General features: G+C 33.8%; 3 protein-coding genes across 4 annotated transcripts; all 3 read left to right on the forward strand.

Moving 5' to 3' along the window:
* Window positions 1-534: 534 nt before the first annotated feature.
* LOC111408898 (60S ribosomal protein L30-like) lies at window positions 535-2,238 on the forward strand. The gene is made up of 5 exons (XM_023038735.1): window positions 535-690; window positions 829-934; window positions 1,040-1,141; window positions 1,785-1,853; window positions 1,947-2,238. Exons 1-5 carry the CDS (start codon window positions 670-672, stop codon window positions 1,985-1,987), a joined length of 339 nt encoding a protein of 112 aa, XP_022894503.1. The 5' UTR covers window positions 535-669; the 3' UTR covers window positions 1,988-2,238.
* A 102-nt stretch (window positions 2,239-2,340) lies between these two features.
* On the forward strand, window positions 2,341-4,456 carry LOC111408897 (protein FAF-like, chloroplastic). 2 transcript variants are annotated; one of them, XM_023038734.1, is made up of 2 exons: window positions 2,341-3,663; window positions 3,815-4,456. In XM_023038734.1, exon 2 carries the CDS (start codon window positions 3,860-3,862, stop codon window positions 4,334-4,336), a length of 477 nt encoding a protein of 158 aa, XP_022894502.1. In that variant the 5' UTR covers window positions 2,341-3,663; window positions 3,815-3,859; the 3' UTR covers window positions 4,337-4,456. The 2 variants fall into 2 exon arrangements, with proteins under 2 accessions (XP_022894502.1, XP_022894501.1); XM_023038733.1 differs by having other exon boundaries at window positions 2,341-4,456.
* A 3,843-nt stretch (window positions 4,457-8,299) lies between these two features.
* On the forward strand, window positions 8,300-10,637 carry LOC111408901 (membrane-anchored ubiquitin-fold protein 6-like). Its single transcript, XM_023038740.1, has 3 exons — window positions 8,300-8,926; window positions 9,693-9,863; window positions 10,199-10,637. Exons 1-3 carry the CDS (start codon window positions 8,797-8,799, stop codon window positions 10,252-10,254), a joined length of 357 nt encoding a protein of 118 aa, XP_022894508.1. The 5' UTR covers window positions 8,300-8,796; the 3' UTR covers window positions 10,255-10,637.
* Window positions 10,638-10,676: the final 39 nt, after the last annotated feature.

A 10,676-nucleotide genomic window follows, 5' to 3' on the forward strand; every position in this document is an offset into this window, starting at 1 on the left:
ATCACTTCGGAGAAGATTCGGGAGGGTCGGAGTGGTCTACTTGGTGGTGAGATGACACTTCGGTATCAAGGCCCGAATAATCGAGGCGTAACAATATGAATGCTAGAGAATTGAGACTTCATGAATATTTTTTAGAATTTCTCTAAACTTTACATTTACTTATTTTTAACATTAATTAATTAATTAACGTGCAATGCACGTTAACCTGACTAGTAATAGTAAAAGCCCCTCTTAAAGCTTCCATTTTCCAATCCCATAAAAATTTCTCAAGTTGGCATGAACATATAAATTGAAAAATACTGTATTTGAACAAAAATACTACAAACTCCGATAACGCAGATAGAATAGCATTATAACGATACTACTACTGTAAGTTCGACTAGTGAACATATTAATTCTTCTATTTTTGTAATAGTAAAAGCCCCTATTAACATTAATACTTTCATAATTACAATATATTTCTTTCTAAAATATTTATCTGGGCTCTCAAATTTGGGCCAAATAATAGCTACCAATCACAGAAAAAGCCCATACAGGGGCAACTGACTGTCAAGCGCACGCCTATTAAACCCTAGAAGAAAAATGGAGTCCCATGTATTACTCGGTTCGCTCTCTCAATCTTAACTTGTCGGCCGCTGCTCCGTGCTTCTCCTTTTGTGCTTTTCCACCATGGTTTCCGGCAAGAAGACGGTATCTCCGATTTCGCTACCTTCTTTTATAAATAAACGTATATGTACAGTACAGAGGCACGCAATCATTCCATTTTTAGTATTGTTATTGATTTTTATTTGCGTTGTAATTACATATTTGTTGAAATTGGGAACGCAGAAGAAGACTCACGAGAGCATAAACAACAGGCTGGCTCTGGTGATGAAGAGTGGCAAATACACTCTTGGTTACAAGACCGTCCTCAAAACCCTTAGAAATTCCAAGGGTATTTTATTTTAATTTCAAATTTATTTACTTTTATAATTAATAGGGATTTTATTTAGATATTGTGAAATAGTAATTTAAAAATGTTGGGAAATTAATGTAACAGGAAAGTTGATATTGATATCAAACAACTGCCCACCATTGAGAAAGTCTGAGATTGAGTACTATGCTATGCTTGCTAAAGTCGGAGTCCATCATTATAATGGAAGTAAGTTCATATTTTTATCTGTAATACTGGATTGAAGAGTTCTAATTATTGTGTCATTGATCTCTCTTTTCTTTTGGGTTGTTCTGTGTCCTGATAAAATATTTTCAATTGACCTAGTACTTAAATGAGCAAATCATTATATTAATACTAGATTCTTACATTCGATGTAATCTTTCATTGGAGATAGTTGATGTTTACATTTGAGTTCGTTTGAATTTTATAGTGGATATGGTATGATTGAGCGTTGATTTGCCATTTCCGAATATTCTTGTCTTTTGGAAGGCCTTATGAAGTTTTTTCAATTGTTCTTTATTGGATTTGGGTTGGAATTTCCATGGTGTCTAAATTTATTCGACGGACAGATTCTTTTACCTTTTTTTTAATGAAAAGTACACCTGGTTTCAACTGTAAGTTTCAAGATTAGTATTTATGTGTTGAATCTGTTGTAATGATTAAATTTATATGTTAATGGATGCATTACGGAACTTATTGCTTCTAACTCAACCTACTATTCTGTCCCTGTACTTTCTGCTTGATAGTGAGTTCGTGTTTTTCTATCTGTACTCAACACCTGCAATGAAGGTATTTTTCGGTATTTTATCATCTACTTAGAATCTAATTATGTGATTTAATGTATGTTTAGACAATGTTGATCTGGGAACAGCCTGTGGAAAGTATTTCCGCGTGTCATGCCTCAGCATTGTTGACCCAGGTTTGAGAAATTTATTCTTTTACCTCCTTTGAAGTAAATCATTTACCAGACGAGCAGTTAACCGAACGGACTTGTACTGCTATAATTTGACAGGTGATTCAGATATCATAAAGTCATTGCCAGGAGATCAATGAGACTGCAAAGTAATGCTTACCATCCTAGAACCAAGAGAGCCATCTTTTATGGTTTACAATATCTTCTGTTATTGAAATTGTTAGATGCTTTTGTATTAGAAAATTAACGTCCTGAAAAGGTGAACATAGACGAATCTTTAAACTATGCAGTATTATTATGGTGTTGTCACTAAATCTTGAGGCATTGAGTAGTACTAATTAATTACGTTGAAGCTCGTTGATGATTAATAACAATATCATTTTATGCTCCACTTATGGCTTGTTTGCCATGGCTTTTGAAAAGTAAAAAATGAGCTTTTGAAATTCAAAATTTTGGATTCGTTTGGCTAATTTTATTAACGTGCTCTTGATAGTTAGAAGAGTTTTTAGAGAGCCTGTCCAATGTGGCTTCTTCTAAAGCACTTTTGTAATAGTTAGTGCTTTTAAAAGTTTAGCGTTCAAATAAAAATTAAGGTAGCTTTTTTCGAAAGTTTTCTATAGAAGTAGAAGCAAAAGTCATTTCAAATTGACCCTTAATGGTTAATACATAGCCACGGGCATGATCCTTAGCCATGGCTTGGTCATGTTTGACCCAACCCAGTATGTTCTGTGCCAACGGCTACACACAGAGGCCTATGTAGTGGTAGCAATAGGCTAAGCTGGTCTGCCCATGAGCTTGGCTATTCAAAGTAGCTTACGTTCGTTCAAGCACGAGCTGACGAGTCCAGTTGATGAGATAATTTTTTTTTTTTTTTTAGACCTTTTTTTTACATTTTTTACAAACCCACTGGCTTGGGAAATTTAGGCTCGTTGGTCGTGCCCACGACTCGACTCGTCCAATGAACCCTCATTCCGAGCTGTCCATAGGTCAAGCTTTCAAGTTGAAGAACTACTTGACCCTTTTGTACATGCCCTGCATGGCTCAAGTTGTGCTGTGGAGGAACAGTGCTACACTTACACAGAGCAGTGTAGTCCATCCCCATAAAATATTCACATGGGGCCACTCTTATGTGACTACCTTGTAGAACATCTATGAGAAAATTCCCAGTCTAGAGGGCATTTTCCAATATCTAATGATATGTCGGGATTTACTAATAACTGCAGGCTAGTCTCCGAACTTAGTGTTGTTTCGTTTGTCACTAAATCTTTTTTGGTTTCAAAATTAATTATTGAGCTTTCATTTTGTTGTTTTACTTTAGGAACTCTGTATTCATTAATGCAATTTTATTTGAACCAAAAATTGTAAATGAGAAAAAATTAAAAACATATGACAGGTAGGAAAAATTTCAAGAACAAACAAGAGTCTCAATTAAGTACGTGGTACACGAACCCTTCAGACGTGTAACATTGATACAACTGCGTGTAAAACCTAGTAAGTCCACCGATTGCCAACATTCTCAAACCTCTGCACCCCTCAAATTCGCCCTAAATGAAATTTCCCATTAATTGGTTTATGAATTTTATAGTTCGAATTCCATTCAATTATTATGAGTATTCTGGTGATATTTGATGTCAATTTAATTTAAATGTTATAAATATTCGATTATCACGGTCCTTCCTACCGTGGCGAATGTGTTGTTGAATTTCGAATTTTCATTCTTATGTATCAAAATTTGGAAATCTCTATCTATCAATTTCATTTGAATTATTGATATTTTCCATTTTTACAGATTAATTTGCCATAACAATCCAAATCTGTAAGTGTCCCAATTCCTGAAGATCACCATTAGCTGGCACTGCCAAATTTTCCCTCTTCTCAATATTCTGCAGTCCCCATCCCCTATATAATAAACAACCTACACCCATGCACAACCGCATTCAAACCCTCACAATTTTTCCATTATGCAGACTCCAGAATTGGGTGATTACATTGGGGTGGAGAGTTGTGTTGATATGAAAACTGACCTGGATACGGACGTCGCTGGTCGGAGTATGAATAATCGGCGGCGGGAAATGAGTCGAGAAACGGCGGAGAAAATTTATCCGCCACCAATTCCGTGGCTGGCGCGCACTGGAAATTTTCCATCTCACATGCCGTGGGTGATGAATAAGTATTATACGAATGATGGGAGATTGATTATCAGAGAAGAAAAAGTGAAGCGCCATGAGTATTTCGAAGCGCACAGGTCCAATGGTAGGCTGATACTGAATTTAATACCCTCTGACGACGAAGTTGATGACGATGATGATCAGATTGATGAAATCGACGGACAGGATACAAGAACAGAAGAAGATCAGATGGAGGAGAATGAAGAAATGGTGATGGAGGAGTCTGATCAATGTGGAGGTGGGACCGGGTGCTGTAGTATGGGAGCAAACCCACAAGGGTTTCCGGTCGCAGTGCCACCGTTTAGGCCAGTTCATAGCTAAGCACCCCACTCACCCACGCCACCCCAACCCACCCTTTGATTTCAACCTGCAAGTTAATTCATTGATTAATTAGTAAATGAGAGCTTAATATTTTCATTTTGCTTTACATATTGAACAGCATTAGGGTTTGTGTTGATTCAATTTTCAAAGATTTATCCTTTCAGTTTTAATTATTATTTTTTTTATTCAAGATAATTTAAGTTATTTACAAATTATTTTAGAACATTTTAGAACAATGTAAGAATTACTGCTCAGAAAAGAATTAAAAAATTACTGCTCAGAAAAGAATTAAAAACTTTTAACAGATCATATATTTGGAAAAAAAAACTTTTAAATTGTTATTTTAGAAGCTATTTTGAGCCCTTGTTAGATAGAATTTATTTGAAAAGAACAAATTTTTGAATAGTAAATTTTGGGAGGATGTATGGTTAAAGAATAAAAAAAATAAATTTGGACCTATATGAAGAATATTTTATGGTGAGTATGTATAGCTGAAAATGAGTATGAAAAAGAATGATTGTCAAACAAGGGCTAGCCAATGAATACATTATTTATTTTTCGTACTTCTACAAACAAATATTTATTCGTTGTAATTCAATGAATCAAATGCATCTAAATTTAAATTATTCCTTTTTCATTCTCTAAATTAAAGTGACAAAATATATATTTGCAATGCCGCAAGAAAATCAAAAACGAAAAATTCTATCCATTAAGTTGTGGATCTAATTATTCTCGATCCTAATTATTCTCGTTTTGAGGAAGTGATTGCGACATTTGTCATGAGGTCATCATGAGGGTTGGAAGGCCGGGGCGGAGGGGGGGGGGAGGGGCAGGAGGCCTCCTTTCGAGCAGCAGAGGGTGTGTGCAGGGTAGCCTCTGAACATATTAAATTTCTTTAAGAATTTTTGTTCTAAGGAATAAAGTCCTTGTAAAATCTGATTTTACTCAAATTTATCTCATGAATAAAGGATCGCTCTTAATCATCATTGTAAAAGAGAGAGAGGTTGGAGAAGATAGATTTACGATTTTTTTTATTTTTTTTGTAAATATTTTTTCATTATACATTTATACTAAATTATTGCAGTGAGAAAAAGGGTGTAATCTCACATTGAAGTAAATCTCTTTAAATCTTGTGTGTTTTTCAGCGTTTATTTTTCTTTCTACAATTGATTGCACTCGATAGAATAGAATTATGGTTTCAATTCTCAACACGATCAATGTTTAAATGGCTAAAAAGGCCTTGAAGTGTTATGATATTTTTTTTCCGAGTTTTCATGTATTAGTGAAACAACAATTTTTACATTATTTGCTTGTGATGGAAGAGAATCTGGCAGTGGAAGGGAGCTAAGTAGGAGTAAAATGAACGTCTATGCATGTAGAGTTATTATATGGTGGATATGGTGTACAGCTAGCTACTCCTAGTGTCAGTCCCCATGATTGGGCTGCTTCTGCATTTTACAAAAACCGATAACATCTATCACTGACTCCATGTATATTCGGACAGTTTTGTCCAAACTTCGGTGCGTACGTGTGTAGCTGTGGCATCAGCAATTCCTTTAACTCTAAGGGCCTGTTTGATTGCCCAAAAATTTTCACGGTCAATTCCATTTTCCAACATTTGTGATGTTTGACAAGATAAATTTTCCATGGACAATCATTTCTATGGACCTTGGCCACGTAGACATTTTCCACCATTTCATGAAATTTGAATTCTAACCATATTGGTGAGAATTCAAGTTCCATTTACTGTAGCGGATTTTTATTTTAGTTTATTTTTTTTAAATAGAAACAAATTTTATCTCTAATTGTAAAAAAATATTTTCATTTAATTAACAATTTTCATGTAAAACAAAGCCAAACAAACACCAAAATATAGATAATTTTTTGATCTTTTTTTTTTCCTTTTTTTTTTTTGTTGGCATTGAAAACAAATTTTAGGAACAATGGTAGAAGTGGATATTTCTTAAATTGACAAATTCCATGTAAAACAAAATCAAACAAACACTAAAAAACACTTTTTATTTCAACATTTTTCACGTGAAAAATTATACCAATCAAACACTATCAATTGACAATTCCGAGAAAAACAATTTCTAGGCAATTCAATTTCCTGGAATTCATTTTCTTTCCACCCAAATTTCACACCCCTAATTAATTTTTGGAGCTCTTTATATTGAATTTTTTTTTTTGTTTCTTCCTCATCAAAATCTCCCCATTCTCTGCTTTGTACTTGCGTCTGGCAACTAAAAACTCAAGGTGACAACCCGAAGGTACAATTTACAAATGCCTAAATGTGCATATTAACATATCAGCACGATAGGCCACTAACGTCTAAATATACTTATTTCAATGTGTTAGATTAATCAAAATCGAGCTTACTAAGTGGCTGTGAAACTTGAAATCAATAGTGGCGATCTCTGCTAACCAAACAAGTACTATAGATATGAAGATCCAATGATAAATAGAAAGGAGAGTTAGACCGGAATGCAAGAATGAATCTCAAAAAGGTTTGCTCCCACAGTCAAGATTGTAACTTTGTCGGTTTCCAATAAAAGATATACGTAAAAATATGATTTGTCTTTGCCCTTTACCTAGACCAACCAAATAGAGGAATTTAAAGAGAAAAGAATAATTGCTACACTTTGAGGATGCATAGAGAGAAGAGTAAAGAGGAGTTAGAAAAGTCTGATGAAGAACATCAAAAAATTTCAAATAGCATAGGAATATAAGAGGAGCGTTGTTATGGATAACTGTATTAAAATGAAAAAGAACATTCTAACTACTCAGTTGTTCAAATTCGATAACACTTTACGATATGTCATTCTGCGAGCAGGGCGAAGGAATATAAATCAATATATGAATAAATATATGAGAAGAAACCTTTTGAACATTTATTATTTCCGTTGCTTTTTAACTTTTAGTGATCATGAATGTAAAACGACAAAATATTGATTCAAAAATGTAGCTACTAAATACTTTTTCAATACATCGTATTATTAGCTATAATCAAATTATTTTTCTTCTAAATATGTTGATATTTTTATTTAAATACTTGGGTCTTCATTTTTTTCTAAAAGAAAAACTTTAAAAAGGGTCTCAATGTGTCGGATTAAAGCGCTTATGACCTATTTCATGTCATGTTAGCCTGAACTTGGGTGTGACACAATATTAACTTAGACCTTAGTATGTATAGAGAACCTCGAAACCAAATACGTAGGAAACCATTGATTTAAATTTTGACTTTTTAAATTGCGAACTTAACCAAACATGTTGGAAATTATTTATTTGGATCAACCTGGATCCATCAATATTTCAATTTAGCATCGAACCAAACTAATTAGATCATGTTTGACTTAGGTTCCGAACTTAAAAAACCATTTAAATCGAATCAAACAATTTATGTAATTAAAAAATAAAATAAATAAACAAAATTATACTAACCCCCGTTTGGTAGCAATTTTTCACACAAAAAAAAAAAATCAATTTTTTTGCTCATTATTTCATTATTCCAACTGTTATTTTTTACTTTTTTACTCACAGGTAAGACTCACTTTTTTCTCTAATGGTTAAAAAATCAATTCTTATAATCACTACCGATCAAGCCCTGAACAATGTTACCATGTCCACTGTGCTGAGACTTAGAGTATTTATCAAACCCAATAACGTAACCTACCACTATTCATTATTACATTATTCAATATTAAGCTTTAAAAAATATTTAAATTTAGCTTAATTCAACGTTCAATATTTTTCCCTTTTTTTTTTATAAGTACTAAAATCACTTCTTTTAAGTTTTTTACCCTATATTGTAGGGTGAATTTCCAAATATGTGAAAGATTTCCCTCTGAGCAGTTCAATTAGTGGGAAGATGAAGCGGTCCTGGTGCAATTTATGCAGTCAAATTTCTCAGCTGCAACTGTTCACGGAACGAGTAAAATATCTATATCAAAAGTCAATAAATTTTCCAGACTGATTCAAGAAAAAGAATCTTGCTTGGAAACCTTCCATTTTGGCAGTCGTAAATTTGTATTTCTTTAAGGAAAAGAAAAATCCCACATCAATAAAATATTCAAAGCACAATAAAGTTTCTCATTCTTGCAGCTGACAAGTATTCAATTCAATCATCAACCCATTTGCATTACCGTTTCGTGCAAAGAGAATTCGAACTCTAAAGTTCTCATAAATTTATTCCTTTTCATAAATTAATTGCAAATCTTGTAAGTTTTGATCTTGATTCTTGAGGATCTGTACCCGAAATGGAGAATAGGAGATTTGAATTTCTGTACATTTCTTGATTGATCTGGGTTATTTAGTTTTTAGCCTTAATTTTTTGTTTTGAAGGAGTTGTTGTTTATTGAACAACAAAAGGGGTGGATTTTTTAAGTCTAATGTGATGCTGCAATTGAATTGACTTGTGGGTTTACAAGAAATTTGGATTATCTATTATTGTAAGATTGTTAATGGCCGTGGAAGAATTGGTCGAGCTCAAATTCAGGCTTGCTGATGGCAGTGATATTGGACCAATCAAATACAGTTCCAGTACAACTGTGGGATTTCTCAAAGAAAAGATAATCGCACAATGGCCCAAAGGTTTTCCTTTTTCATTGATTTCTAAGAAAGTATGAAATTTCAAGAGTTAATTTGTATTCTTCTGCTGGAAATTTAGGATTATCTGATTCAATTTTATTGCTTGGTTTCGTGTGTTGGAAATCGAATTATTTTTGTGCAGGCTTGAATATATAGTTCTAGTTTTCATGTTATGATGCATATATTATTTAGTACGCTGCACTCATGAAAAATTTCTTAGTATTTCCCAACAGTTCCATCAAGATTCTCCTGTCCAGGACATAACTGCTAAATGAATTCCCTTTAAGGAGCTGTAAAGCCTCAAGTTCCTCAGTCAATGACTTGAGCAATGCAAATTTCTATTTTCTTTAATCCTTTTATCTTAGCTTACAAGAAAAGCTAAATGATTTTTTTAAAGTTTTGGTTTTCTCCATGCTTGTTGACTTTAATCTCAGCTACCATGGATTCCTTCCACACAGAGAAAACCTCTTTCCATAGAGAGGACATTTCATCGATCAAGCAACTGTTTGATTAGATAGGCTCCTTTTGTGTGTGTGTGTGTATTTTTTTTTTTTTTTAACATCAAAATACGATGACCAGACAAGCTTAAGAATTATAACGAAGACACAGGTGAAAGAAAACGTACTTGTGTGAGGATCCATTAGTTCTCTACATAAGCTTGTGTTTACAGTATCCACCGAGCTATTATATTAAGCCTATATCTTCTTCATTCGTATTAAGATGGTATATTATTTTTACATGTTCTGTAATGTAATCATTCATAATGCAGACAAAGAAAATGGACCAAAATCCATAAATGATTTAAAGCTTATTAATGCCGGAAAGATACTCGAAAACAACAGAACACTTATGGAATCACGATTGCCACTCACTGAAGTTCCTGGAGGTGTCATCACTATGCATGTTGTTGTGCGTCCTCTTCATCTGGACAAAAATACTGGTAATCCACAAAAGAATACATTTCAGTGCATTATATATATATTGCACATACGTGATGATTTTAGATAAATGGCTTGCCCTACCTATCTGAAGCGTTAATAAATTGTTTGGTCCAGCACTCGCCAGTATAATTAAGTGACATTTTAGCTTATTTTTCTTGCTTAGTATCGTACACTATTACCATATCTTCCTTACTGAACATGCCATATTTCCCAAGCTGTTCTCTTATTGGAAGCCTTGTTCCTCTCTCTTCCTTACTCTTGTAACTTCTTGCTCTGTTTCTCTTCTTCCTATTACCATATCTTCCTTAATTTTTATCTAAATTCATATGCACAGATAAACAGGACGATGATACCATGAAAAAAGGCGGATGTTCGTGCTCTATCTTGTGAGTGACCTGACAAATCTGTGCTTCCCAAGTTGTTTGCATTAGAGGTAGCTGGATTGCATGTAGGAGTATTGCACCTGTTAATAGATTCAAAGAAGCTGAGACGCCAAGTTTACCTGTTCCGTTTCCATTGTTATGCCGGTTCAGTGCTTTCCCATTGTTTATGCCTAATTGTAGAGTGTAATGCAGTTGCTTTTTGAGTTCTTATTATGCATTGGTTTCATAGGAAGTCGATATGCAGATGAGCATTTGCAGAACTCAATACGTAAAGGAGCAAAAGCAAAGTGTATTGCTTCACAATTGCGTTGTATCGTATTGTATTGTTTCTAATGGATTTCTTGAAAATAGATGATACAGAACTTGTTACATGGTATATTTGATTTGTAACTTGTTTTCGATTGTGTTTTGAAGCATGAAGCATGTGAA

This window comes from Olea europaea, chromosome 14 (genome assembly GCF_002742605.1).
Source record: "Olea europaea var. sylvestris chromosome 14, O_europaea_v1, whole genome shotgun sequence".
In the NCBI taxonomy this organism is placed as follows: Eukaryota; Viridiplantae; Streptophyta; class Magnoliopsida; order Lamiales; family Oleaceae; genus Olea; species Olea europaea.

Bases quoted from the DNA above. Each gene is read 5' to 3' on its own strand.
- LOC111408901 (XM_023038740.1), top strand. From the start codon at position 8,797: ATGGCCGTGGAAGAATTGGTCGAGCTCAAATTCAGGCTTGCTGATGGC. The intron at 8,927-9,692 runs GTTTTCCTTTTT...TTCATAATGCAG, and splicing joins AATCGCACAATGGCCCAAAG to ACAAAGAAAATGGACCAAAA. The intron at 9,864-10,198 runs GTAATCCACAAA...TCATATGCACAG, and splicing joins TCATCTGGACAAAAATACTG to ATAAACAGGACGATGATACC.
- LOC111408898 (XM_023038735.1), top strand. From the start codon at position 670: ATGGTTTCCGGCAAGAAGACG. The intron at 935-1,039 runs GTATTTTATTTT...TTAATGTAACAG, and splicing joins AACCCTTAGAAATTCCAAGG to GAAAGTTGATATTGATATCA. The intron at 1,142-1,784 runs GTAAGTTCATAT...ATGTATGTTTAG, and splicing joins AGTCCATCATTATAATGGAA to ACAATGTTGATCTGGGAACA.
- LOC111408897 (XM_023038733.1), top strand. From the start codon at position 3,809: ATGCAGACTCCAGAATTGGGTGATTACATTGGGGTGGAGAGTTGTGTT.